Genomic DNA, 27,781 nt, shown 5'->3' with positions numbered 1-27,781 from the left:
TTTATATATATGTATATATATATATATATATAATTGTAAACTATAATGTCTTTGTAAATTAATGTCTTAAATTGGCAAAGTCCCTGTCATCTTAGAAGCCACCCATGAACTTAGAATATAAATGATACGGCACATTCTGTAATCTTCTTACCTGTAATTGACATGGTAAATGTCACATGTTAGTAACTTTAACCAGAATCAAATAAGTAAGTATCTGAAGCCACCATGGTGAAGGATGAGCCACATCTGTGAAGGCTTTGGAAGGCATTTTAAACAAGTCAGACCTCTAAAGGCCAAGTTTATTGTGTACATCTAGTAATTTTTATTCTTCTGTGTCTCCAGTGCCATGAACATCTAGTATGTACATGGAGAGCAAACAATTGATTTGTTTTCTCAAAAGCCTGCCAGACGCACTGAGGTGGAGATTCAGCGTAGCAATTCTAAACACTAAAAATAGAGATCTGTTGGTTTAATTTAATCTGTATTGATGCCTACAGTGTTGCCTCTAGTACTTGGCTCTGTGGGAGAATATTTAGTTAAGAACGCTCTCAACCAACCTCCTTATTAGAGCTGAATCCATGCATGCCATCACAGGGTGCTCATCAGTGAGACAATGGCCCAGGGAAAGAATTGTTGAATTGAATATTCCCAGGTTGGATCTTGAGTTTCAAGAGGATCAAGTCGTTGCTGATTCCCAGAGATCCTTAGGATACGTTTGAAAATCATAGCAATGGTGGTGGTGATAAGGGGTCAAGTTGATGTGCTCATATTCTTGTAGATGGGCCATTTTCAATGGTGTGGTGAATACTACCCCATTTGCCGCTGGACGCCATGAATCAAAATTGTGGTCATTCATACGGTCATAAGGTCAACTTGCACTATAGGTGTGTCTGAGCTTGACCAATTTAAATTACAAATTACCATAATTTGTAAAGTGTTGAAAACCCTGAATAGTCACTAAAATTATACACTATAAATAGACACATTACACACCCACACATGTATGTTAAAAATAATTTTAGAATGGCACTGTATCTGATACATTGGGGAAGGCAACAATGTCAACATTGATATCAAGTGACTTCTAGCAACACGGCCTGTAATCACAGTTTATCGTGCCCTCACTAACAGCCACACTTTACCGGCACACCTGTGTCAACACCACTCAAAATGAGTCACTCACCCTGGATACATGTACGAATTACCTTTCACATTTAGTTTGTCAAAGAGGCATAGGTCACATCTGGCAGAGTTACTGAGTCACTGGTGTAGGAATCTGAAACCCAAACTCCCTCCACTGAATTCTCTCCCTCGCCTTTGTAAATGTTCTATTTCACCAATAAAGGGCTGTCAGCCTCAAGATTTAAAGATTTAAGCTTGAAGGGGCTATAATTATTTCTCTAGGGCTCTGTCGAGATTTCTGTAGCTTACTCATTCATTGTTCCCACATGATTTGATATTTGTCATTTTTTTTTCTCTGCAACAGCAGAAGTTTTTAAATTGCTTCACACAAATGGAAAACTAAGGTGAACACAATAAATCTGAACTTGACTTTCCATACCTATCACTCCTATAGTAAGGCTGAGTAATGAGTGATTTGGAAAGTGACTATAATCGTGAGCTTTTATTAGAAAGATATGCTGCCTTTACCCAGGTTATTTGTTGGTGAAGTTGTGTGAGTGGGATTTTCACTTTGCTCTTTCTTTTCTTTTGCTTCTAGGTCCTGAATGTTCTCAGAATTACACAGCACCTAGTGGAGTGATAAAGTCCCCAGGATTCCCTGAAAAATATCCCAACAGCCTAGAATGCACTTATATTATCTTTGCACCAAAGATGTCAGAGATTATCCTGGAATTTGAAAGCTTTGACCTGGAGCTTGACTCAAACCCTCCAGGGGGGATGTTCTGTCGCTATGACCGGCTAGAAATCTGGGATGGATTCCCTGATGGTAAGAAGGGCAGGAAGCATCCCCAAAAGGGGAGAATCTGGGGGAAGGGCGCTGAGATCCTTTTACAAGTGTCATGATACATGCATCATTTTTTAAAAAAATAGTTCAGAAGGAGGAGATAAAACAAAGCAAAATGGTAACTCTCTTTATGAAGAGTAGCGATGAAATATTTGAGCTCAAAAGACAGTAATTATCTAGTCTAATTTCTTCAATTTATAGGTAAGGAAACTGGGGCCATGCTATTTTTGTGATAGAATTAGGACCAACACATGGTTTTCCTGACTAAAGTATTTGCCTCATTTCATTGACCTGCCTACTGGTCATTAATTCACAGACCTGAAGAGATCAGTTAAATCAAACAATTCATTTGACAAATGCAGAGACTAAAGACCAGAGAGGTTAAGTACCTGATACAATTTTAAGGGTGAAATGGCATCCATTATGCGGTTACCAAAAATTTAGAAATTTAGAAAAAGAAAGAGGATGTTTGGACATTCCTAATTTAGACAGTTTCCTTATCTGCTCCCTAGGGAATTTTTATCTTTGGCAATTTGAATCATCTCAACACATCATCTGTATACATTGTTTTTATCATCTAAATTTATCCTACATTTTAAAATATATTTACTGAATACCTGCCATGTACCAGACATTGGTCTAGCTACTTCTTAGTAACAGAACAATCAAAGATGGCTGCCCTGCCCCCCCCCCCCCCACCCGGAGTTTCAATTCTGCCAGGGGCCATTGGACAATAAACAATACACTTACAGATGAAAGAATTCTGTCCTTGGAATGCAAAAAGTGAGAACTTCTGTAAACAACAACAACAACAAAAATGAAAGAAAGGAAAGTAGAGTAGAGCAAAGGCATGAAAGTACTAGGGTTAAGAGACGGGGATATTTAGGTTGAAATTTTAAATAAGGTGGTCAGGTTCGGCCTTATTACAAAAATGTCATTTTAGCAAAGATTTGAAGGAGGTAGGGGGCATCTAGCTGGCCATATGGACAGCTAGATGAAAGTTTTCCCATTTCTATCCTTGTGAATTAGAAGGTGAATGGCAAAAATACACACCCAAATCCTGAAAAGAGGGAGATAATATCAAATAATTTGTTGCAGCTGCATTGCTTGTCTTGTGTTTAGTCTGGTTTAATATTAAGATTTCTCTAGAGAACACACTCTACACAGATCAGAAAGGGCAGCTTGGAAGTTCTTACGAATCATGCAGTTAGAAATATGTAACCACCAATAAAATAGAGTCAGATATTATGATCAGGCTGGAGGAAAGAATATTTAAATAAATATTAAATTGTAAATGAAGGGCAAGTATCATGTGAAAGAGATTGCCTTTGCCTTTGAAATGACATTAAAATTCTCAGCGTAATTCAATTTAGCTATGTTCCTCAACAGTAAACAGCAATGGAGATAAACTGGGTTTAGAGAAAGCTTATATTGTCATTGCAGTAAGTGGGTGAGTTATCATTGGTGTAGTTTCTTCTTTGCTCTTTTACTATATAAATAGGGTTATGATGATCTTATCGAAACTCCTTCATTAAGTAATGAGATTTGCCCAAACAGAGTGCTGATTGATTTCTAAGTATTCAATCTGATAATTAGGAAAACAATATTATAACAGTATTGTAATAATAGCTGGAACATTTAATAATGGGTTTATTTGTTCACAACCCAAATTTGCAGCCTTCCTTTCTAGAACTTACATTTAAATTGACATTTGAAAAGGAGGTCCAATCAACCAACTTATTTAGAATACTTTCAGAAAGAAGCACATTGTTATTAGTGTCAAGGGTTTTTCAAAGTAGTAATTTTCTGGCTCTAGAAAATCACTGAGTTGAAGCGAGGAACAATTAACAATAAGAGTTATCAGCCTTGCAATTCACTCATGTTTTAAACTACGGTGCACTTGACTTATTCCCAGAGAAAACTGGCCTTGGAATATGGAAACTGTGTTTGTATATTTGTTAAAATTTACCTAGCCTTGTCCAGCCTACACCGGCATAACAGCACTCTCCTTTTTAGGCAAAAATGACAGACTTCCCCTCCTGGGTTTGTCAGTGGCACTAGAAACATTTTTGTTATAGTAGTTCAACACGTACAGTCCCTTGCCAGCAAAATTGCTTTTACTCTTTGATATCCCTTCCAAAAACAACAACCAGAAGGCGCTGAAGGCTTTTAACCATCAAGTGATTTTATGTTGCCTTTTATCATACACATTGAATTAGGTGACTAAGTAATTGAAAGCGACCCATTGAATAGGATTGACTTTGAAGAAAAGCAGTTTACTCCCAAACTCAAGTCGAGGTATGCATTGTTGTGAATCACACATCTCTGTCTATCACTCCTTAAGCTCCATGGATTCACAAGTAGCGACTCTGTAGTAATTGGTGGAAGTTTACATATGGTTTGTGAGCCATGAGCTGAGCACACTGCCCGGCCCTGGTGGATATTGCAAATGTTTGTGCTGAATTCTGGAGCCAAACACGAATGCTTAGCTCACACCACATGGGCGCACATGAAGTCAGCTCTCCCCCCAGGCTTTAGCTGCTGTCGTTACCTACATTCCAAAATCTATCAACTATTTGAGGAGTAAGTTTCACGAACGCTAGATTGAGCTCTGTTTGGATTTTATTGACTTAATGTTTATATTAAAATTAACTTCTGGGGCGCCTGGGTGGCTCAGTGGGTTAAACGTCCAACTTCAGCTCAGGTCATAGTCTCACAGTCCGTGGGTTCGAGCCCTGCACTGGGCTCTGTGCTGACAGCTCAGAGCCTGGAGCCCGCTTTGGATTCTGTGTTTCCCTCTCTCTCTCTGCCCCTCCCCTGCTCATATGCTGTCTGTCTCTCTTAAAAATAAATAAAAACATTTAAAAATAAAAATAAAATAATTAAATTAAACTTCTAAAATAGAAATGATATAAACATAAAATTATTAACACTCCAAAATGTAAATGACATAAATGTGCAATTTTTTTTTTTTCTGGGGAAAAGTTGCCAAGTCCAGATATTCTCCAACAAAAAGTTTATTATTGTAGGAAAACAATACCTGGTCTATTTTGTACTTTTTCGAAGTGATTACCTTTTTTGCTTAGTTATTCAGAATGCCTCCTTTTGAAAGTCTGTCTTTATAGCAGATTGCTGCCTTTTTTTTTTTGCCCCCCACCATAGAAAGGGAACAGGAGACCAAACTGTCTCATTCTGAGGTGAGAGATTGGAGAGATTAATTATTGGAGAAATTAATGGAAAAATACAAATAACAGGGTAATGCCATTCCCAGTTGCAGGTATATCTTTTAAATAGCATAAATACTTTATTGCCTTCACACCTGGAAAGATATGGTCACTATGCACCTACTGTCCCCCCAAAAGATTGTTTAGCACATATTGCTTACTTAAATTCTTCAGTAATGCAATTGCTGAGTTCCACTTCTGTTTTTGTGAGTTTCCATTCATCTCCTTGGCCTAACGGAAAGAGGAAATCCAATAGCTGTGTTCATGTAAATACACAAATGAGCACATGCATGAGATAGATAAGTACTGTGCCCACTCTTGCTCAGATCAATATTGCATTAGCTTGCTAGGCTAAGGTCTTGCTGTTGTTCAGGAAAATTCAATACTTCTTTGTCTTATAGTCGAAAAAGCCTTTTCACTCTCATATCTTGAGGGCTCCTAAAGAGAGTTGCACACTGCTATCCGGGGGCAAGGTTCTAAAGGACAGAAGGCAGATTTACCCGGCATGTCTTAAACATTATAAACCAGTGAGTCATGGAGACTCTCTAAATTATGAGTCTGCATTAGACAAGTTCTCTTCTGTTTGCTCTTTCAAAGAGACTCCCCCTCCCCGCTCCCCAGAGGAATGGGGTGGTGGGGGGAGGGTGGAGAATCTGCAGCCAGAGCTTAAGGGGTTGAGTGTGGCTTCCCTTGTGCACTTGTATTCTTGGCGGGTCAATGGCTGTGGTGATCAGAGACCGGCTCCAAGGACTAAGGCTGTAAATGTTTGCCCACAAGCTAAAGAAAAAGAAAGTTATGAAACCACAATAATGGAATTTAAATGAGGGGAAAAAGTGAGAACCTACGAATGGACTCTAGGCCTCTCATTAAGATAGTAAATCAGAAATGGGATTCTTTTCAAGGAAAGGAAAGACCGGAGTTTATGGCTCTAGCTCGGTGTTTTCATGCATATGTCATGGGCAACTTTGTGCTCCATAGGGAAGAAAAACGTGTTGAATTCATTCAGAATGATGAAAATCTGTAGAAGAAGCTGAGGCTCAGATTAAAGCTCAAGAGAAACAAAACTGCGAGTTTCATCTCCTGAGATGCTCTCTTCTGCCAACTGGGAAACCTGATAGAACAACATTTTCTTCCCATAACAGAGTCCCTGTTCATGACCATGTCATGCCCTGTAGATAATCTGTATCAATTCCCCTAATGGGCCAGGGTCCTTGTTTTCTTCATAATAAAGCAGGCTACACACACACACACACACACACACACACACACACACACACAATGTTTGGTTGCTGGAGAATGAGGAGTTACAGTAGAGAAAACTCTTTAAATTCAATCACATCAATTACTATGAAGGCATGGAGAAGTTATCAGATATTCGAAGTAACCATTTTTCACTAACTCGAATGTGGAAACACTTTGGTTTAGTTGTAGTTTTAGGTTTGCTTTGTTTTAAGAGGGCCAGCCAAGAGCTGAAAACCTGTCAGCCAAGGATCTGAGCACTCTGAAAAGCAGGGTGCTTGGACTAGCCAGCTGCCTACTAGGAACTCAGTGGGTAGGTGAGGCTCCAGGGAGATCAGTTCTTATGAGACTCACTTTTCCAATCACATTGGAAGCTGCTTCTAGTCTTCATCAGCTGCTTTCTGCATCCAAGCTCCACACACGGGCCTTGGCGCACCAAGTCCCTTCTGTAGGCCCATCCTTCCAGAGAGGGGTCCACCCACTGTGCTTCCTTGAACAAAGCAATAACTCTTAGTTGAAATGCAGAGAACCATGGATTTCTTGGAGGGGAAAATGGTCCACACCAGATTGTCCTTCTAAGCCCAAACCATCTGCTATGTTTTTACCATATGTGCAATGGAAAAAAAAAAAAAAAAAAAAAAAAACTAGAGAAAAGGGGATTTTTTTTTCTTTGCTGATGATCTGGACAGGGAATTGGAGAGATTCTCCAAGCCCAGAGGGCTTGTGCACTGTCTATGTGGCAAGTTGCAATTACTAACTGCCAAGGTTTATCTAAAAGCACTTCAACAAAGGGGTGGCCAGTTTAAGCCCAGTTGCAGTTTGACATATCACAAATTAATCAGTGTTCCCAATTTTTCACTGCCCCAGGTACTACTTTTTTTCCTGATGTGCACAGTCAAATGGCTCCTTTGGGCCATCTTTTAGCCACAGGACCTAAATGCAATGTGGTCACGTCTCTTAAGTTTGGGAGAGAAAAAAAACAGAGAAAAGTCAGATGCATTTTCTTTTCATTTTGTTTACAACTTATTATTACGTATAAATTATTGGTGTCTGTAGCTTCTAATTTTTTTAAATTGTTACAATTATAAATTATCCATTAGATACAGCCCTGTCTGTGATGTTCATCATAATAAGGCTCCAGAACTAAACGATGGAATGAAGAAGGAAATTGGGGTTACTCAATGTTGGATCAGATTCCTGGCACTGGTCTGGTTGCATCCGGGACCAGTTCCCTGGATCTCCTCATAGTGGGGGGAAAGTGAGTAAGGCAGCTTCCAGAACCCTTGGTGATCACAGCCTAGCTGGGATCTTTCAGCACTGGGTAGTGTGTGCAGTTTGGTCCTGGAGATGAATGTCAAGGTGACACTTGACAGCCCAAATCTCATTCACTGCAGATGAAGCAAGCATTTTGATTCTGTTCCTGAAAACAATCCTGCTCAGTGGGGAATGAGGTTATATGCCTGTTATTGCCCTTCTAAGCACACTTTAAATCCCTCTCCACAAACCTGATCCAATATGTTCACAGTGAACCAATTAACCAGGGAAGACTTGCTTTGGGTAAGAAAACACTTCTGGGTTCTGCCGGGACCCATGTTTGCAAACGGTTATTCTTGCATCTGCGGTGGAACAAAAGATACTTTAATGTTCTCTGCATTTCTCCCTTTCTAGTTGGTCCTCACATTGGGCGTTACTGTGGACAGAAGACACCAGGTCGAATCCGTTCCTCCTCGGGCATTCTCTCCATGGTTTTTTATACTGACAGTGCAATCGCAAAAGAAGGCTTCTCAGCAAACTACAGTGTTTTGCAGAGTAGTGTCTCAGAAGGTCAGTATTTATTCACCCTGCAAAGCCCTGTGGTAAACACTCCATGTTATTCCTCCTCACACATCTGTGGCCACATGAAACACTAAAGAAATGGTTTGCGAATTGGAATGTCAAATATTTATTTTTCTCTTTTAAATGGTTTTTTGGATATCAATAGGAAGAACTGTTTGGTGTGCTTTCTTAAGGAAATTGTGGATGAGAAGGCTGCTTGTGAGCCTCTGAAATTATGGGAGAAAGTGGGAAATGGCAAAACAGTGTCCTGAAACAACGAACTATAGCCAGACCCTATCTGGCACCCTTGAATGTGTACTGGGCTGAGAATCATAAAAGGACAGGCATTGATCACAAGGGATAGGAACAAATCTGCCATAGTTTATTGACAAGGCAGTCTTACAGAATAGATGACACTTGGTGGATTGGTTTGTGAAGACACCAATGGGAGCCATTTGTTTTTTTGTTTTTAGGTGAATAAAAGTGGATATTCATGTAAAAGAAGCATGTTTTAATTTTGGTTATAGCTTTCCACAAAAGAAAGAGGAAGTACCATGTTTCACATCTTATTAAAATAATCAACTAACTCAACGCTTCTTCAAAGTTTATGTGGTGTCCAGCTCTTTTAAGGGCCCAAGGAAAACACCAGAGAGAACAATGAATAAATTGTGTATTTCATCAGGTCTAGCTGCCAGGTTGTAAAGTAACATAGGGAAGAGGACAGGGGCTGTTTGAAGACCTTTCCTGCAGATATACTAGTATCTTTTTTTTTTTTTTTTTTTAATATTTGTCAGATGGGTGCCCTGGGTGGCTCAGCTGGTTGCGCATCCCACTCTTTTTTTTTTTCTTAAGCTTTATTTATCTTTGAGAGAGACAGACCAACAGAGCGTGAGCAGGAGAAAGGCAGAGAGAGGGAGACAGGATCTGAAGCAGGCTCAAAGCTCTGAACTGTCAGCACAGAGCCTGATGCGGGGCTCAAACTCACGAACGATGAGATCATGGCCTAAGCCAAAGTCAGACACTTAACCAACTGAGCCACCCAGGTGCCCCATAGATATGCTAACATCTTTTCTACCAGATCTTACTGGAAAATGAAAAGGCCAATTAAATTTCAAGATCTTATTTGTGCTTAATTTGATTAATTAATTTATATATGTTTGTGTCTATAAATATTTTAAATGTTTATTGAGAGAGAGAGAGAGAGAGAGAGAACATGGGGGAGAGGCAGACAGAAGTAGAGAGAGAGAGAAGCCCAAGCAGATTCCATGCTGTCAGCACAGAGCGCGACACAGGGCTGGATCCCATGAACCATGAGATCATGACCTGAGCTGAAATCTAGAGGTGGATGTTCAACCAGCTGAGCCACCCAGGCACCCCTAAAAATATTTCTATATTACAAATAACAAATCTAAGCTTAGAAGTATGAAACCAGTGAAAGAAAACCTTCTATGCCATAAAACTTTATCTATTATGATAAAAAATTCAGAAAATGTGCAAGTTTGGTTAGTTGGCATTTTTCTTGATGATTGAGAATCCTTAATCTCTAAAGCTTTTTTTCCCCATGTTAGTACTTTTAGATTCACATTTCTTAAAGTTGATTATTTATTTCCCTATGTCATATTTCATATCAATGTCATATTTCATTGTTTCACTGAGTATATGAGGCCTAATGGAATACATGCTTTCATGATTCATAGTCATCATTGTGAGCATTATTATTTTATGTTGTGAAACTGTGGTCCTCCTTGGGACCATATGATACTGTGGTTTACTTCTGATGGATACTCTCGTGTTTTAATAATATAAACTAATGATGTTAATAATCATGACAAGGCCAGGGCAGGAGGCATGAGAACAAAGGGAATCAGGGACAAGTGGCCCAGGTGCCAACTACAAGGAAATCTGAAAGACAGAGAATTAAGGTCTACTGTTCACCAAATATGGATTATAAACAGACACAGAATCTTTTTCACTTTTACTGGATCTTAGAGAAAATACTAAAACTTCTGGTGTGTACTCGTATGAACTTTGAAAATAAATCAAAAGCGCCATCATTTCCTAGTAATTTTTTTAAAGTATATTTATTTATTTTGAGAACGACAGAGCCAGAGCAAGTGGGGGGAGGGGCAGAGACAGAACTGCAAGCAAGGTCTGTGCTGCCAGCACAGTCTGATGTGGGGCTTAAACTCATGAACCGTGAGATCATGAGCTGAGCCAAAACCAAGAGTCGGGACCCTCACCTGACTGAGCCACCCAAGCACCCCCTAATAGATTTCTAATAGTATTTCTGTCAACCTAGGTCCAGTTAGGAAAATAATTAATCCACTACAAGATCTTCAGAACCCTGTTTTTAAAAATTACTGCCATGAATTTATTCCCACGTATCAGTACCGCGTCTCAATAAGTCCCCCACTGTCATCTTCTGTAAGATTTTGTGTGACTGTCAACATGAATGTTTTAGTTGGCCAGATTATAAAAAGAAATCTGCCTTTCAGGTCCCCTATGTTTTCATGACTTTGGGCCATTTTTCCCCCTCTAGATTTCAAATGTATGGAAGCTCTGGGCATGGAATCAGGGGAGATTCATTCTGACCAAATCACAGCTTCTTCCCAGTATAGCACTAACTGGTCTGCAGAACGCTCTCGCCTCAACTACCCTGAGAATGGGTGGACTCCCGGAGAAGATTCCTACAGAGAGTGGATACAGGTATGTAGCAGGAGACGTGGCATCTTTAGGGTGGAAGATTTTGGTCATCTAGAAAGGGTGTTGAAAAAAAGCAGTGCAATGCCTGATGCCTGCAGGTGAGAAGACAAAAGGAATGGGCACCAAGTGTCATCACCCTGCAGAACCATCATGTCACTGCAGTCTAAGAAAAGCAGGCCTGGTTGATGTCCTTGAAAATTCTTTTTTTTTTTTTTTTTTTTTAACTCTTCAGAGAATGCCCAGTTGTCTCACTTTGGTAACAACTAAAAGATCTGATTTTTCCCAACAACTACACATTTTCTATTCATATACTTCCTCCTTCAACAGATTTTTATTTCCTTGATGAAATATTTTGGCCCAACCAGTAGACTTGCATGAAATAGTTATATCAAAGTATAAGGCTTCTTATTTGTTTGTTCAGAGTAGAAGAAGGAAAGAAAGGAGCTGAGGTTTGCTTTTCCATACAAGTGTACATAGCACATGCCCAAGAAAGCAGTGGGAGCAGATCAAGGGCACTGGTCTTTGGGGGCTGTGTATATACACATGTATGTCTGAAATGGACACATTTGTATCCTTATTATGACGTTGCTTCTGCTTCCCTCCCTTTGCCCTGATACCCCCTTCCTTACCATTACCCTTACACCCCGGACAGACTCTCCTCTTCTGCACCATGACTCCCTTGCCCCAACTCATCCCTGGCACCAATCCTAATACCTCAGCCTGGCCAACCTTGATGTCTGGATATGCCCACTCAAGACCTGATGCTCATGTTCTTGACTTTTTCACCCACTGTCAAATGAAACATTGGGTATCTGGCTGTGTGGGTTAAACTGTGGGCAAATTATACAAAGTTATTTGCTGAAGGATACAGGCTTCATTTTCATAGAGTAGGCAAAGCTTGTCTTACATACATTGCAAGATATATAAAAATGACTAATTCCCAGAGAGAGTTTCTAAGCAAGAAAAAAAGCAAGATGATTAATCCCCTACTTTCTATATCCATTGTTGTTTCAGTCTTTTGAGCACAAATCCCAGATTTTGTTTTACTTTGTAAAGGTCAATATTAGTTTAACATACACTTAAAGTGAAATGGCCTATTACAGGAGACTGAACTCCTGCTAACCTCTAAATGATAACACTGAGAAATGTGTAGACGGTGAGAAAAGATGAGATTTTTACCTAAGGATTGCTGAATCCAGCTCTAGATTAAGTCAGAAGTTAAATGAATTTGCCTATGTCAAAATAGCTCTTGGTAACTTGTTTTTTCACATCCCCAAACCAACAGGCAGTTCAGTATGATTGACAGACGTGTCTCCAGAGGAAAGCTTGCATTTTGCAGTGCTAAGCATGTTTGCATGGTAACGTGGTCCTATTCTTGGTAATGTGGATAGTGCTCAATAATTTAGGGACAGTGTTGGGCTTGCAAGACTTCTGAAATTGCAACTGTAGCAATTCTTCTGTGCAAGGCAATTCTGTGTCAGTAGAAACATTGAGACAAGATGGGCTCTCACAAAGCATTTGTCAACAAGACAGGATTTACATCCTTCTCAGGAGCTAGGCAAAAGGAAAAAAAAATCTGAAATGGTCCGACTCTTTCTATCAAAGCATAGAAAGCAATGGTTAGGAGAAGCTACGTAACCAAAATCTCTCAAACAAGGTTTACTTCTTACTCAAGCTACTCTCCATCGGCCAGCTGGGGGTCTGTTCCAAATCTTCTAACACCAGGACCCGAACAGAGGGGACAGCTGTCATCTCAAATATTGCTGGTCACCAAGCAAAGGGAAAAAGAGAGCACAGCCATTGTGCTAGCTCTTATGGTCCCCTCAAAGAGCGCTTTCACCCATTTTCATTGCCAAAGCACATCCCATGGCCACACTTATCTTCTGAGGGGTAGCAATTCACTTCATGCTGGATGGAGGAGAGCTAGAAATTTGGTGAACAGCATGAATGACAATTGTGCCATTCGTAGAATAGTTACCATTTATTGAGGGTTTACTATGGGGCCCCACTTCTGCTGAGTACTTGACATATTTGTATTTCATCCTCACAGTAATCCTGTGAAAGAGGTGCTATTATCCTCATTTTACAAAGGAGGACCCTGAGGTTCGGAGAGATTAGTAAATGCCCGAGATCACAGTGAATGACCGGGCTTGGAATCAGGGTCTGCCAAACTCCCAACACCTGCTTCTTTACACTTCAGTCTCCTCTGTCTTTATCATTTGTTACCTTTCATATGAATTCAGGTATATCTTGGGACATAATTCCCTTCATGCCTTTCCTTGTGAGAGGACACACGGAGATGAGTTGGGTGCTTACTCTTTCTAAATCTAGCATTCAATGCCCTTATGCCTCCATCCCTATGGACGATGAATGTCAGAGAGACTCAGCATCAGTTCACCTTGAGGTAAGATTATCTTTTGCTCCTTCTGGAGCTCACTGGACTCATTTACATGTTTTTTGTATCTTTTCCCTCATGATGGGAGCTCTTATCATTCACTCATCTCCTAATTATGAATAATTTTGTATGTTTCCAGCTTTTCTGAAACTCCTTGGAAGTGGTTGGCTTGTTGTTTTCATTGGGTAGATGTTTTACAGTAACCACCAAGTAAAGCATAATTGAGGCTGAGGGCAAGAGGCGCGTACCTCCAATCACAGGAGCATTAGCGCACAGACATTTCTATTTATATGCACATCAGTATGCGGTTGGTATTTGTTTTCTTTTTCTGCTTTTTCACATTTTGCATGAGATATACCCCACAAAACATGTTGCTGTAGCAACAAGAACAAACACTTGCATGTGTTAAATTAATAAGGCAGTGTTGGAAGCTGACTTTCCTTCAAGACAGGAACAGTCTTTGGTTGCCATTGTTTTCTCTAGGAAATTACTGAGTGACATAAAAAAAACAATGCGTCGTTAACCGTGGGTATGAATGTCTACATCGGTGCTTCCTGTGAGATCTGTTGTCTGCCAGAAAGCTTAAAAACAAGTCAAGAGGCAATTTAGTGGGAAGGGGCATAAGGGAAGTCCCCACTCGGAGCTTTGCACATGGTCATATCCTGCTCAAAAGGCCACTTCATATCCTGAGCAGCTAAAACCTCCTAATGGTCAACAGCAGAGTTTAATCACACTTCGAAATTTGCCCATGTTTTTCAGAGTATTCCACTCTGTCCTGTTGCTTGGAGCTGCTTATCTTATTATTCATTTAGTCTTTTTCTTCCTTTTGTTTCTGGCTAAACAATAAAGGATTCAAAGTAAAGACTCCGTATATCAGTGGTGTTATAAAAATTCTTAATTTTCAAGCATATCATCAGAGCCCAAGCCATTAACCTCATTGAAGCTGAATTTCCTTCCCTGTAAAATGAAGGTATGGTAGCCTTCTCCATTCAAGCTGTCGCAGTTCATGATACTGTGAATCTCAGAGAAATGCAGTCTTGGGCTTTCTTCTCCTCTGTGCATACTAAGTGCGTAGCATACTGTCTGCTCCGGAAACGTGTTCTCATGGATCCTAAGTGTAGTCATTCACACACAAAGCAGAATTTAATTCGTTAATTATTTCAATGTTTTATTAATGATAGTGTTCACCACACTGTAAACAGATTTATCCTTCTCGCTTTAATTAAAGCTCTTGGGAGCGCTCTCCTCAAAACAACTGTGACTTTTCCCTGATTAAAATGCCAGGAGACGAGGGGCAAAAAAGGCAAGAGATATAATGCCTAGATGGGATATGACCTTTGTTGATCCAAAGAAATAAAATGGCACCAGGGACTAATCGATTACCACACCCTCCAGTGAGTTTAGAAATAGAATTGCTTGATAAACCGACTCAGGCTGAAACTCCACTCTTCTCCAAATTTGGGGGCATTGTCTTTTGTGGGAAAATTTTTGGGTACTAGATTATTTATGCCGTCACTTATCCCAGAGAAGCAGAAAGCGAAAGCGCTGGCTCCTAAACCCCATCCTGTTTGGTTTGGTAAATCAGCCCTTTTATGGATTAATCACACAGAAGAAAGAAGCCTCCACAAAGATACTCTGTAGCTCTGAGAATACCTCACCGAGCCCCCAGAGCAAAATCGTCTTCTCTCTCCACTACCTCTCTCTATTTACTAGAACAGATGTTCATTCTGAGGAATGAGGAGAAGGAAAGTTCCAGAAGAGAGGAGCTAGCACTAACTTTATGAGGAGGCTTGATTCTATATTTTCCTTTTGCCTTATGTATGTTCCTGTTGGATAATATTCCACATTTTCTAACTGAAGGAACTTTGAAAGCAGACATCAGCAACAAAAGGCCTTAGTGTGGCACCCTCAGTCGTGTTCACTCACTTACAATCATAGTGTCAAAGAAAGTAAATGCCCTTGTTAATGTTCAACATGTGAAACTGATCAGGCCAGGCCTTAGGGTTGTTTTGTGGATTTTAAAATTAGTTATATGATTGGGGTGCTGGGTGGCTCAGTCGATTAAACGTCCGACTCTTCATTTTGGCTCAGGTCATGATCTCATGGTTTTGAGATCAAGCACTGTGTTGGGCTATGCTCTAGGCATGGAACGTGCTAGGGATTCTCTCTGTCCCTCTGCCCCTCCCCCCACTTGCACTCTCATTCTTTCTCTCAAAAATTTAAATAAATAAATAAATAAATAAATAAATAAATAAATAATAAAATTAATTGTAAGACATGTTCTAACAACAAAACTTTATGTTCCTATTGCACTTTTTCTTTTTTCTTTTATTTATTTATCTTTAATTTAATTTTATTTTTAGAGAGAGAGAAAGAGAAAATGCAAGTGGCAGAGAGGGGCAGAGGGAAAGAGAAAGAGAATCTGAAGCAGGCTCCATGTTCAGTGTGGAGCCTGACGCAGGGCTTGATCCCATGACCCTGGGATCTTGAAGTGAGCCGAAATCAAGAGTCAGCTGCTCGACCGATTAAGCCACCCAGGCGCCCTACTTTTCCGTTTTTAAAGCACCTTTTTGCACACATCCCAGTTTAGTCTTAGAATGTAAGTTAAATAGGCCAAAGATTTACATCCTCAACTTCATGTGAGAAAACAGAGGCTCAAAGAAGTTAAATGGTTCATGAGTCCCAACTTGCAGAAAAGATGCAACTTGTGGGGAAAATCGGACTTATACAATGGAAGTGGACTTCCTTTCTCACACGTGAGAATGGAGTCAGTAGGCACAGAGAGATCATGAAGGCAGACAGCAGCTGGTGAGTCACCACTTGTGGCTGGACCTGACCCAGGCCCAGCGTGCAGCTGGCTTTTCCATAGCTCTTTGGCCATTCAAACTGTGAGTTTTTCACCTTACACTCTCAAATTCTCAAATGCAGTAAACTGAGCAATTCTCTCACGCCGATTCTACAGAGGAAAACCACAAAGTCTGGTGAGGTCGTAAGGCCCCACAGGTCCTGGAGGAGAGACAGTCATTCAAATAGCCAAGTTCCTATAATCCCCAGCCCAAGGGTCCTTCCTCTAGGCCAGGAGGTCCTTCCCGGCTTATTGCCCAAAGGCTTCCCAACATCCCTCCAGGGCTGTGAGTTGGAGCTACCAGCAACTTCCAGAGTGGCTCTGTCATCATTAAAACGTGGAATTAACAGTTATGACTTGCTGATAATGGAGACAAAAGGCAATTTAAAGGCATGGGCTTGATTTCAGGAGCTAAGAAGGGGCCAGCTGGATGCCCTGTATTGGAATAGTAACAAATGGAATGAAGTAACTCATGAATTCTTGGAAATATTCCCTCTGACACATGGAATTATTACACATTTTTAGGAAATCTTAGGTGGGAAAAGTTAGTGCTCCTCATTCAGTTAAAAGAATTTATTTGGAATCCTTGTTTTTATCTTTCAAGTTACTTGTCTCCCAAAATTAGGATAGAAACTGAAATCATTTATCGTAAAGCCTTAGAATATCATTTATTTTAACAGGCTTCATGTATAATTTTCTTCTAAACTTTCTGGAAAAAATCTTTTGTTCTCATAATAATGTGTTGAGTATGGAACAGGTATCATGGATGAAATAGTTTTTGACATTTTCATACAATTGCTAGTTTTTAGCAGGTTTATAATCTGTAATGCTGTATTCATAATTGGTTCCATTTGCTGAATTGACTGGTCCAGAACATATATTGAGCCACGTTATCCTGACTGTAAATGGTCTGCTTATAAACCAGACACTTTAGAGGGTACATTATCTCATTCAGATCATTAGTAAATTGCTGAAATCGCAATAAAATGATCCTTTATAAATGTGTAACTAGAGAACTGACAAAAATAGCTCACTGGGTTACCCAAATGTGGAATGAGACATGTAAAATATAGTGTTGGCAAATTTAGGGAAAATATAGCTGTTTGACTGAATGTTTATTCCCCAGGTGTGCTGCCTGTGTGTGTGTCTGTGTCTGTGTCTGTGTGTGTGTGTGTGTGTGTGTGTGTGTGTGTGTGTGTCTGTGGTGCAACTAATATTAGTATGCTGTTTTAGCTAAAACATTGATCTGGAAGGGAGAAAAATTGCTTTAAAAAAATTCCCCCAAGATAAGTCTTTCATTATCTTACCCTGTTTCTGCAGGGACCTCTACTTCCTGATAAAATGAATGCTTTACATCCTATCACAGGGCTGTTTTCTCTGACTAGGTTCCACCCAGGAAGTCTCTGTTCCCAAAATTCCTCTCTGGAGGAACTTTTCCTTTGCTTTCTCTTGTACCTTGTTTTCTCAAGTTGTTGAAAGTCATTTGAAGGAAATACTTATAGAAAACATGTACAGGGATGGGTTAAAGTCAGAACTTGTTGCTGCATTAAAGGAGGTTATGATTTGGGGAACATGGAATAAACGTGTGGCATAATTATTTAAGATATTTTTACCTGACTGTTTTGTCATCTACAAAATACCAAGATCATTTTAACTGTTTTGATCAAATCAACCACTTAATTCAGTTTTAAAAATCAGTCAAATGATTTTACTAATTAGTATTTCATGTCAACACACCCCAAAGAGAATGTGTGACATTTAAAGAAACCTCTTAGATTTTTATGATGAAATCGCTGGAAAGACAATATTGAAAAAAACCACAACTATTCAGATAGAACTACACTTCACATAGATTAATTTGCATACCACACACATTTCATTTGTTTATGGTTTTGGTTTCTTAATTGTTTTATGTCTATTTGGAACCAATATTCATAGTTATATTCTAGAGGAGAATTGTTTTCTTTCTAGGATAGCGCAGCTTTAAGTATAAGGCTAAAAGCAGATGCAAACATCATTTTATCTAAATTCCTTATTTTGCTTGAGTTCAGAGGTTAAGTGATTTCCAAGACCACATAGCAAGTTAATGACCCAGACCCTGGACTAGAATCTTAGCATCCTTGCTGTCCCTTCTTTGTTGCTACTCAGTTGTAATACTGTGCAAACATGAATTTGGATCCTTCTTGAAGGTGACAGCGTGAAGACCAGGTAAGCACATTTAAGTCCCAACATATTCCTGCTTAGTTACTGATTGGTAAAGGATGTCTATCAAATTGAGCAGTCATTGCCAAAGCTTTACCTTTGGCCAATGACTGGACTCTGTCCCAACCAGAGTTTCTTGGTCTAAACAATACTGATGTTTTAGATTAGATAATTCTTTAATTTTTTTAATGTTTATTTATTTTTGACAGACAGAGAGAGAGAGAGAGAGAGAGAGAGAGAGAGAGAAAGAGCACGAGCAGGGAGGGGCAGAATCCGAATCAGGCTCCAGGCTTGGAGCACAGAGCCCGATGCAGGGCTTGAACTCATGAACTGTGAGATCATGACCTGAGCCAAAGTCAGATGCTTAACCAACTGAGTCGTCCATGCGCCCCTAGATTAGATAACTCTTTATTGTGGAGGCTATCTGTGCATTGTAAGATATCTAGCAGTACCTCTGGCCTCCACCCACTAGAAGTCAGTAACACACACACACACACACACACACACACAAACACACACACACACCTCAATTATGACAGCCAAAAATGTCTGTAGGTATTGTACAATGTCCTACTGGGGACAAAAATCCCCTTCCATTGAAAACCATTGGTATAGAAGATGCCCCAAGTCCTAATCAAGTCATTTTTTAAATAATAAGGTTAATCACCATTAATAAGGTTGATCACAAAGGAAAGGTAAACTGGTTGCTTGGCTGTTTTTTGTCACATTTCAATTGCTTATCATAGATAATCATTTGAATAGAACCGTAGTTCTTTTGTTTTCCAAAAATACAGATGCATCTGTTTACCTTATGCAGGAAAACAGCATCATAAACCTCCTGGTTTATTTATCTTAAGCTTCACTATTTTTAGCTTTTAAAAGTGAACTGTTTTTAGCTAAATAAATACAGATGTGATTTCAAAATACTGTAGCTTGGGTCTCAAAATGCACTGATAAGGATTGGATTATGAAAAGGAAACACAAGGATAAAATCACAAGTCATTGTTGACAAGATATAGGAAAAATAAGACTGAAATGAGCCCCTCCACACCTGGACATTATGTGTCACTGACCTTTGCCAACGTATTCTAATTTTTTTTGCAGTATGTAAATCAAACGTGTGTGCATGCGTGTGTGTGTGTGTGTGTGTGTGTGTGTGTGTTTTCACTTCCATGGTAATCAAGAGTAAGGAGCTGTGTTTGAAAAACTTGTCTATTGCTTATTAACTTATCTTTTCATGGGAAAAATACTATTAAGTTTCCAATTTTGTAACCTAAACAACAACACATTAAGAGCTATCAATTCCAACCAGTTTCATATCTGTGGACCAATAAGAAGGCAAGGTTGATGGTTTCACATCTGTTTTGGGTGAAAGGCTGTTCCTGTCTGTGGTATTTAAAATTTAAAGAACTTCTGTTATTATACAATTGGGAATCCTCAGGGAGTAAAATGTTAATGAAATCCATAACATGCACAGATTTTATGATAGCAGTTTTAAGAAATTCCTTTGGTGGGGTTTGTTGATTTCTGTCCCGGTGGTAATAATTGTACCTTTTACAGAGTGCATTAATGTTCGCATTTAGGAGCAATGGCTACGTTTATGCAGCGTGTAATGTAACACACGAACTCCTAAGCTTTAAATAACTTTCATATCGTAATTTGAAAGCCCTGGAGCAAAAAATGTGTGTTCTTCAGAATTGGCACAACCCACAGTTTAAAACTTACCTAGCACGTTCACAGCAACCTCCTCCAAAGATGGAAAAGGTACACCCTGCAAATTCCAAAGCCTGGATGCAGATGGATATTCCAGACCCTCTTACATTTCTCATTTAATGCACCATTTGAAAGCTCTGCATCAAAAAGGCAATTTTGATCAGCATCACAATAACAATTTGGGATGCTGACCTACAAGAGAGACAGATACTCATATTTATTTCCTTTCTCCACTTCCACTGCCCTCCCCGCAGCTTTCGAATTTCATTTAATTCTGTGTTCAGATAAAGAGAGGAAAGCAGATTAAATCAAAAATGCTCTATAAATCCCAATAGTAATAAAATGCATTATGCTTTCATATTTCCAGCTATTGAACAGAGTAAGCATGTGAAACTAATTGCACACATTATGACTCAGAATAATCACATATGTACTCGTGCATGTGACATGCAGGGTTTTTTTGTGTTTTTTTTTTTTAAGCTCTCTTTTCCTTAAGGGGTTAAAACTGCATTTATGACACTCTTAGAATTGCCTTTCTTCAGAATAGTGAAGTCTTTTACCAAAGTTTCGTTTTCTCACAATTCTAATGCTTTAAATTTCTGACTACATTTTCAGGATTTAGCAGAAAAATAAATCAGCTCCTTTATTCTTTGAGCAGGCCTGAGAAGGACTATCTATTGATAGAATTCTTCAGGGGATGGATGATTGGACCAGACAGCTTCTGAAGTCTTTTCAAGCATTTAAGATTCTGTGATTCTATTAAAAATAAATTTACTCTATCAGCTGGTGCCCTGGGCTTTGCCTAAATGAAAACATAAATATATGAAGCATAAGTGGAATTCATTTTAAATACTCCTGATTACCGTGTGAGGCAGCACATAGCAAAAATGTATTCTCAATTCAAAACATTTTCTCTTCTTCGATCAAGTAATTGTTTAGGTTGGTTTCACCATGAAGTTTATCTGAGGATTTCACATAGAAACTTCACTAGTGAGGCCTGTCTTCCTTGGTTCTTTTGTACTAGCTCACAGGGATGTGCAGCCCACCAGGGAAGATAAGATGAGGCCCAGAGAGTTCATCTTTCGTGTCTCTCCAATCTTTGAAGAAAATATCTGTAAGGCATAAGCTTACCTACCATTACGGACTGTTCACACCTTAAAGTCCTGCCAATACTCAGTCTTTTTTTCTTTCCTTAAGAAGACAAATACCACATTCAATTCTGAGGATGTTATAGGCCATAATACTAGCCCAGAAAAGTGACAGGGAAAAAAAGTGGCCCCAGGGAACCTGGATGAAGCTGTATGAAGAAGGACATTACAGTTGTCTTATGCCTCCAAGACTTGATGTATTTACTTTGGGCTAAAGCTGATGCAGATAGATCCATCTCAGAGGAGAGAAAGACCAAATCCCAGGGAGACACGCAGGCTAATAGCTACAGAAAGTGCAAGAAATCTGACAGAGCTTTCAGTTTGAGAATCTGGAAATGAAATCTAAAATTTGCAGTGGGGAGTACCTGTGATAATAAAAAGAAACTAGCAAATTATGAAATATGAAATACTGAAGAAAATGTTCTTTTGTATTTTAGGAAGGACACCACGCTCACGGGAAGAAGAGATAATAGCTCTTTTTTATGTTCCTAGTCTTAAAAAATGAAGGTATAGCACGTAGGATTTTCATGGGCTAATTATTTAAACCTTATTTTAAAAATCCAGGCTAGTCATTGCTACTCTCAATCAGCAACATTCTATCACACACACATTATACTATTTCTGTAGCTTTAACTTATGTTTCCAAATATTGCAATAAGGAGGCTCTAATTTATTTAGAAAGCTCCAATGCCAAGACAGCAAGAATTCATTTATTTAACAATTCAATTTCCATGGAAAGAAAAACCAGTCAATACATTTGTACATTCAATATGGTATTTCCTCTCAATCAACCACTAGGAAATAAATGAATCTTCTTTATTGCGACAAACGTGGAAGGCATCTTACGTGATCTCCATCTGCACATTCCTGTGTTTTCTGGGCAGTAGGACAAAAAGGAAAAGGAGGCAGGAATAGGCAATTTGGGGTTCATCCTGTATATGCTGAAATTCAACTGTGATTATTAATTCCTGTAATACAATAATCCAGTCCCCTTAGCCTAAGAACTTTGCGGTTTCAAGAAGAATTTACGTTAACATCTGTTTATCTACTTATCTTTCTTTGAAGTGTCTAGACTTAGAATATTCATGTGTCTCATATAGAATTCATCTTAATTAAAATCTTTTTATCAAAAGTAATTCAAATGTTATGAAGCAGTTCATTTGATTTCTTTTTAAATACTGGCAGTTTTAGTAAAACCATGCAAAGTGATGTGTTCTTATCCTTAACTTTGTGTCTACAAGTATAGTAACAATGGGATAGGATTCTTACTGCTCCAAAAACTTGCAAGGGTATATGAAAGGGATGCTTTTTTTAGCATCTCCAAGTATGCGCCTTAGCTCCATGTTTTTCTGTCAAGAAGTGCCCCTTCCACACACACACACACACACACACACACACACACACACACACACACAGCAGTGTGGCCATGTTCCTCAAGAAAGCATTTCACCTCTTGTCACCTCCAAGTGTATGGTTGAAATAGATGTATCCAACCACGTGTTAAGAATGGTTCCAGTGGATAAATGCAAGTCATAGCTTCCATTATGTTAAGGACTTTAGGCAGTGCTAGGGGACGAATAACATGATATGCTTAGTGTAACATCTGTGCTCATTCTCCTGTGGTTTGAAAGTAGTCATGCACATGCATTTTTCCCATTGTGTGACCCAGGCTGAAATGCATGAAATTAATATAGATTTTTTTTTCAGCCTGCATTTGGATGGCAAAGCAGCATATCTTCAGAACACAGAATGATGTCATGCTTTTTCCCTTTCTTCTAAGGGGAGCCTGGAAATCACTAATCATTATATAACATTTCTCCTCTCCTTGTTTTCATTGCCCAGCTCCAACACGGAATCAGTCAGTCCAAAACTACAGAACGTTCCTTGTGAATTGTAAATGCAAATGATTTTCTTAGAGAGTAATTTTTGAAAACACATTATTTCAAGGCTTTTCTTGTCCCCCTTTCTCAGTGATCTTCAAAAAGAATCAGTATACACTTCCTGGATGAACGATAAGCTTCCAACAGGGAAAACGCAGTTGACCAAATATTCAATCGTGACGTTCATTTCATCTGTTCTCAGGAATGATTGGCATCCCTTCAGAGACTAACTGTTGACACACACTTTCTGATGGCCAGCTGTACCTAGGCAGTCTGTTCTTTCTCTCCTTTCTTGTCTCCGGGGCAGCATTCCTTATAACCTTAGGCGGTGACTGACTTTAATCTCAATAATCCCATCAGCTCCTTGCTGGATTGTTCATGCCAAGTGGACGAGTTTCCTTGGACACCTGCACTTGCAGATTTGCCATCAGCACATGAAATTCTCATTAACGTGACAGGCCCACCTAGCTCCCTGAGAAATACATGGAAAGTCAGTATAAAAGGATGCTGTCAGAGTTTATAGGCCAAGAAGCTGATTTAGACTGTTGCCCTCATCTGCAAGTCTTTAGTTTCCAGAAATTCATCCTTGTGTTTGTTTTTGAAACCAAGCTTTTAGGAGGAGGGAGAAAAATTAAAGTCATGACTTACTGGAAAACTAATAATAAACAAGTCTTTTTGTTTGTGCTGGAATAGACAGATGCCTTTGGAGTACAAATGTGTGTTTATCTTGAGTCAGTTAGGGATCTCCCCACTAATGCAGATAAAACTTAACAGGAAGAGTGGAACAACAGCTTCTGAAACAAGTAAATACACTTTACCTGTACATGACATTTAATACGCTTTTTGGTCTTTTAAGTTTGAAAATCTCTTTAAACTCCTGATAGACCTGAAAGATGTATGTGTCATAACTGAGATCACTGCATCTAGAAAGGGGTGATGCGATTTTTGCCTCGGTGCAGAGCTCTAGTTCTCCTGCCAGGAGGTTCACTTGCGAGGCTGTTTCTCAGACACCATAGACAAAAAAACCCACAAAATTCACCAAAGGCCTGAAATCTGCATGCATTTCCTAGCCACATACAGCTATAATTCCAATGTCTTATAAAGCCCACACGTTAATTTGGTAAAACCGTAGAGACCTATAGTTATGCAGTGAAATGTTGATGTTGTTCCTTTTTAGAAAATACAGGAAGGGTATGGGAAAAGTCTAACATACCAGATACATAAACAGCCAATACATAAACATCCTGTGGACATCATGCTTGCAATTAACTTAGCTCTAAAATAAAAGGTTTGCATGAGGTTGAGAGCATGATAGACATTGTGAAAAAAAATTTATGGAAGTCCTACTGTCCTTTGGGGTGACTTGTGGGAGGAAGGACACATACTAAGTTACATGAGAGGTCATCTGAGAAATAAGTGAAAAGGAATACTTCACCCAGCGTCAACCTAGCCCATGAAACTCATTGTTCAGTGGACTCCAGCCTCAAGTAGTGGGCTTTTCAAAGGACTGGAAATTTTATGAGTAGTTATACTAGTTGCAGTTATAAACGCCAAGATAAAAATAATCACATTCCTAGCTTACGTGCACAAGTTAGTTGGCCAAACACTAACTTTGCCTTTAATGACAGGCAATTGGCTTTTGTTTGGAAGAAAGGGGTTTCAGATCTTGCCAACAATGGTGGACAGACACAGCATTGAGTTTAAATCCAACAGATATATACTGAGTATCTGCTAAAGATTAGACACTGTATGTGAGAGCCAGGTGAATTTAAAATGAAAGTTTCTGTCCCTCCTTCAGAAGAGTTAAAATCCAGGTACACTCACACACACACACACACACACACACACACACACACACACACACCAATTACCCAAGTGACTAAGAGAAAAAAATATTAGGGTCACATTCTTATGGTTAATGTGTGTACGAATGCTTCATTATGATCCTCATAATAACCATGGGTTGTAACTAAATAGAGTAAGCCTTAGTGTTTTTGCTGGCAAGACAAGAAGACTAAGGCTTGGGATGGCTAATTAACTTGCTTAACATTGTCCAGGTCACTTTTTAATGTCAAAGCTACAGAGGTACTTCTGGACCCTGTGCTATCTGCCACCACTTGCTGCCTTTATCACCCCAATTTTTTCCCTGAAGTCTAGAATTGATTGAGCATTTATAATGCAGTCTATCCACTCTGTACTGAGATTTATTGTTTACTTTACTTTTTCCCTCACTGACTAGAGGGCAGGAATCTGGGAACCTTCCCTCTCTTTCACCCAAGTATCTAAGACTTATTTGTGTTATAAATGAGTAATTGCCAGTCACCAACTTCCCTCCACCGAAACAAAAACGCTCACCATTATAAGCTCATGTTCTGAACTCGATGCCCTCTCCTTAAATGTTTGAGGAGCGAATGGTATGATTTCAACAGCAGTATGAATCCCTGAAGTAAACAAAAGGTTTTTATGCCACTTCACTGAAATGTTTTCTTTTAAATGTAGATATAAACTTAGGGTAAGACTGCAGAGTGTGCCATTAGAGCTCAAGAGAGAAGTCCCTGACTCATGCAGATTGAGGTTTAGGTATGTTCCCAGGAATGCTTGGATTCCCAGAGGCAGGGAGAGCCCGTATTTCAGCAGGATAATCTCAGCAACACAGTACATGCTCATGAGCTTAAAGCTTAATTACAAATAAGATGTCATTGTCTCTCTGTCATTAGCCACGCCCTTCCTGGCCTGGACTTGTGGACCACATGAAGGCCCACGCAAAGAGTGATACATGCTAGGGGAAGGGGGCAGGGAGGACACTTAACCTTGATCTCTAAAGCAACTTTGCCAGGAGATATTAGATAGAAAGAAAATATTCATCATATCCGATATTTCAAAATACAGACAGTTGGGTGAGATATTTTTCCAGTTGATTCTGCCTTTAGCTCAACAATCTTGGCCCCTTCCCCGGCCAAAATCTTACCCCATCTTATGGGATCCAGTTTGATTCAAATGACCCTTTTACCGTAAACCCTGTTCTTTCTCTTCCTGGAAGGAATCTTTCTTCTTTGGAATCCCATAATGCCTCATCTGTCAACATGGTGGTGTTTTTTACTTTCAGCCTTGTGTTATCATTATTTCCACACAGGCCTACCTGCTTCCAGAGCCTGGCAAACAGTACATGTGTGTTGAGTTTAATGGATTAGCTGTTTTTACCTGGACACTTGAGATCCTTCAATTTAATTTCACACTTTCAGCTTGAATATCTATGATGTGTAACATGCCCTAATTGTGAGCATGCTCCCTCGCTCCATTTATTAGTTTATAGTTTGCCCCCAAACGTTTTTAAGAAGGAGAACAGTAATTAATGTTTATCTACATCATACAGTGTGTCTTACTGTCCAGATTTTAGAGGTTTCTCAAGTAAGAGAGGAATTCAAATGGAATAACTGTCTGGTTTTTTCTGAACACAATTATATCTGTTCAAGAAAATCTAGAAGGAAAAATACCCTCAGGTTTTGCAGAGAATATGTGAAGACTTTCTGCTCATACGTGTCTTAAAGATGTTTTTCATAAACTAAGCTGAGCATTTTCGGGTGGGTGTCACAGTCCCATGTGCTGCTGTCAATCCAAAGATCTTCAAAGCTTAATCTATCTTCAAAGACTGTATCTATCACATGGAGGAAATGTAGACCAGTGGTGGTGCCTCCATTCTAGAACATTCCATCTTTATCGTTTCCATATTGGAGTGATTTGAGTAGCTGGATTCTGGAAATGACTCTAGTTGAAATGCTAAAGTATTAACCTGCTGCACGGAGTCCCTTTTGTTTCTTTTTTTGCCTATGCCACTTGCCAATTTTAACAGCTACAGCAGATTTTACTATTTAAACAGAACCAGATGGAACTCCAGTTCAAAGAACATAGCAGAATTAAATATTACTTTTTTAATTAGTTGTTTCTGATTTATACCCAAAAAAATTAACATGAGATAGAAAGAATGTGCAATAAATTCAGACACAAAGGAACCCACTTAAGCATTATCTCTCTTTATTAGCCAAAAAAAGACAAAGGTCTGCCCTTGTTTAGGGACGTGGTTTTTCTTGCCCCTTTCCTTGTTCTTATGCTGGAAGTATAGTGGCAAGTCAGGGAAACCAGGCTTTCCATTGCGTTTCTGCTGTGACATCCTTATCTAATGTTATTCCAACTGGCTGGCTCACGTCTTCCGATAGAAGAATTCATCTGTTCATTCATGTAGGATTGTTGTACTATTGGAGTTTTGTTATAACCAGTAGTTTGTTTCCACCCAAGAAAAATGCTTTCCTTTAATTTAGCTATGGGGAAGAAAAGAGAGAGAGATTAATACAGGCAATTAAGACCAGAAAAGAAAATAGGTAAGGTTCTTCCTGCCTTGCACTTTTCTCATACTTGGATATTTTTACTCTTTACCAGAATTTTAAAAATATTTCCTCATTATCTTTTGCTTAAAACAATCCATCCCTACCATCTTATTTTTCAACAGCATAACTGAGTCACTTACAAAGTTTTGCTTTCTGGTAGCCTGTGTAAATTTTAAACCCACAGTCAAGGTAATCATAAATGGTTTCATATTTTCTATGATTATACAAAAATGTAATTTTTAAAAAGAATGATCAGATTTCATTATTCT

The 27,781-nt window shown here is 39.2% G+C and overlaps 1 protein-coding gene across 4 annotated transcripts in view; it reads left to right on the top strand.

Moving 5' to 3' along the window:
• Window positions 1-27,781, top strand: part of NRP1 (neuropilin 1) — a 134,694-nt gene that overhangs the window by 59,997 nt on the left and 46,916 nt on the right. For all 4 annotated transcript variants that reach the window (XM_047066727.1, XM_047066725.1, XM_047066728.1 and 1 more), the window contains exons 4-6: window positions 1,721-1,948; window positions 8,098-8,253; window positions 10,784-10,950. In XM_047066727.1, coding sequence (XP_046922683.1) covers window positions 1,721-1,948; window positions 8,098-8,253; window positions 10,784-10,950 — 551 coding nt within the window. The remainder of the gene's footprint in view (window positions 1-1,720; window positions 1,949-8,097; window positions 8,254-10,783; window positions 10,951-27,781) is intronic.

Source organism: Lynx rufus, unplaced genomic scaffold, assembly GCF_022079265.1.
Source record: "Lynx rufus isolate CCGP_SWC_20201006 ecotype Redwood Valley unplaced genomic scaffold, mLynRuf1.p SCAF_7, whole genome shotgun sequence".
Taxonomy (NCBI): Eukaryota; Metazoa; Chordata; class Mammalia; order Carnivora; family Felidae; genus Lynx; species Lynx rufus.
The sequence above is the reverse complement of the archived record's forward strand: the minus strand, read 5'-3'. Positions and strand labels throughout refer to the sequence as shown.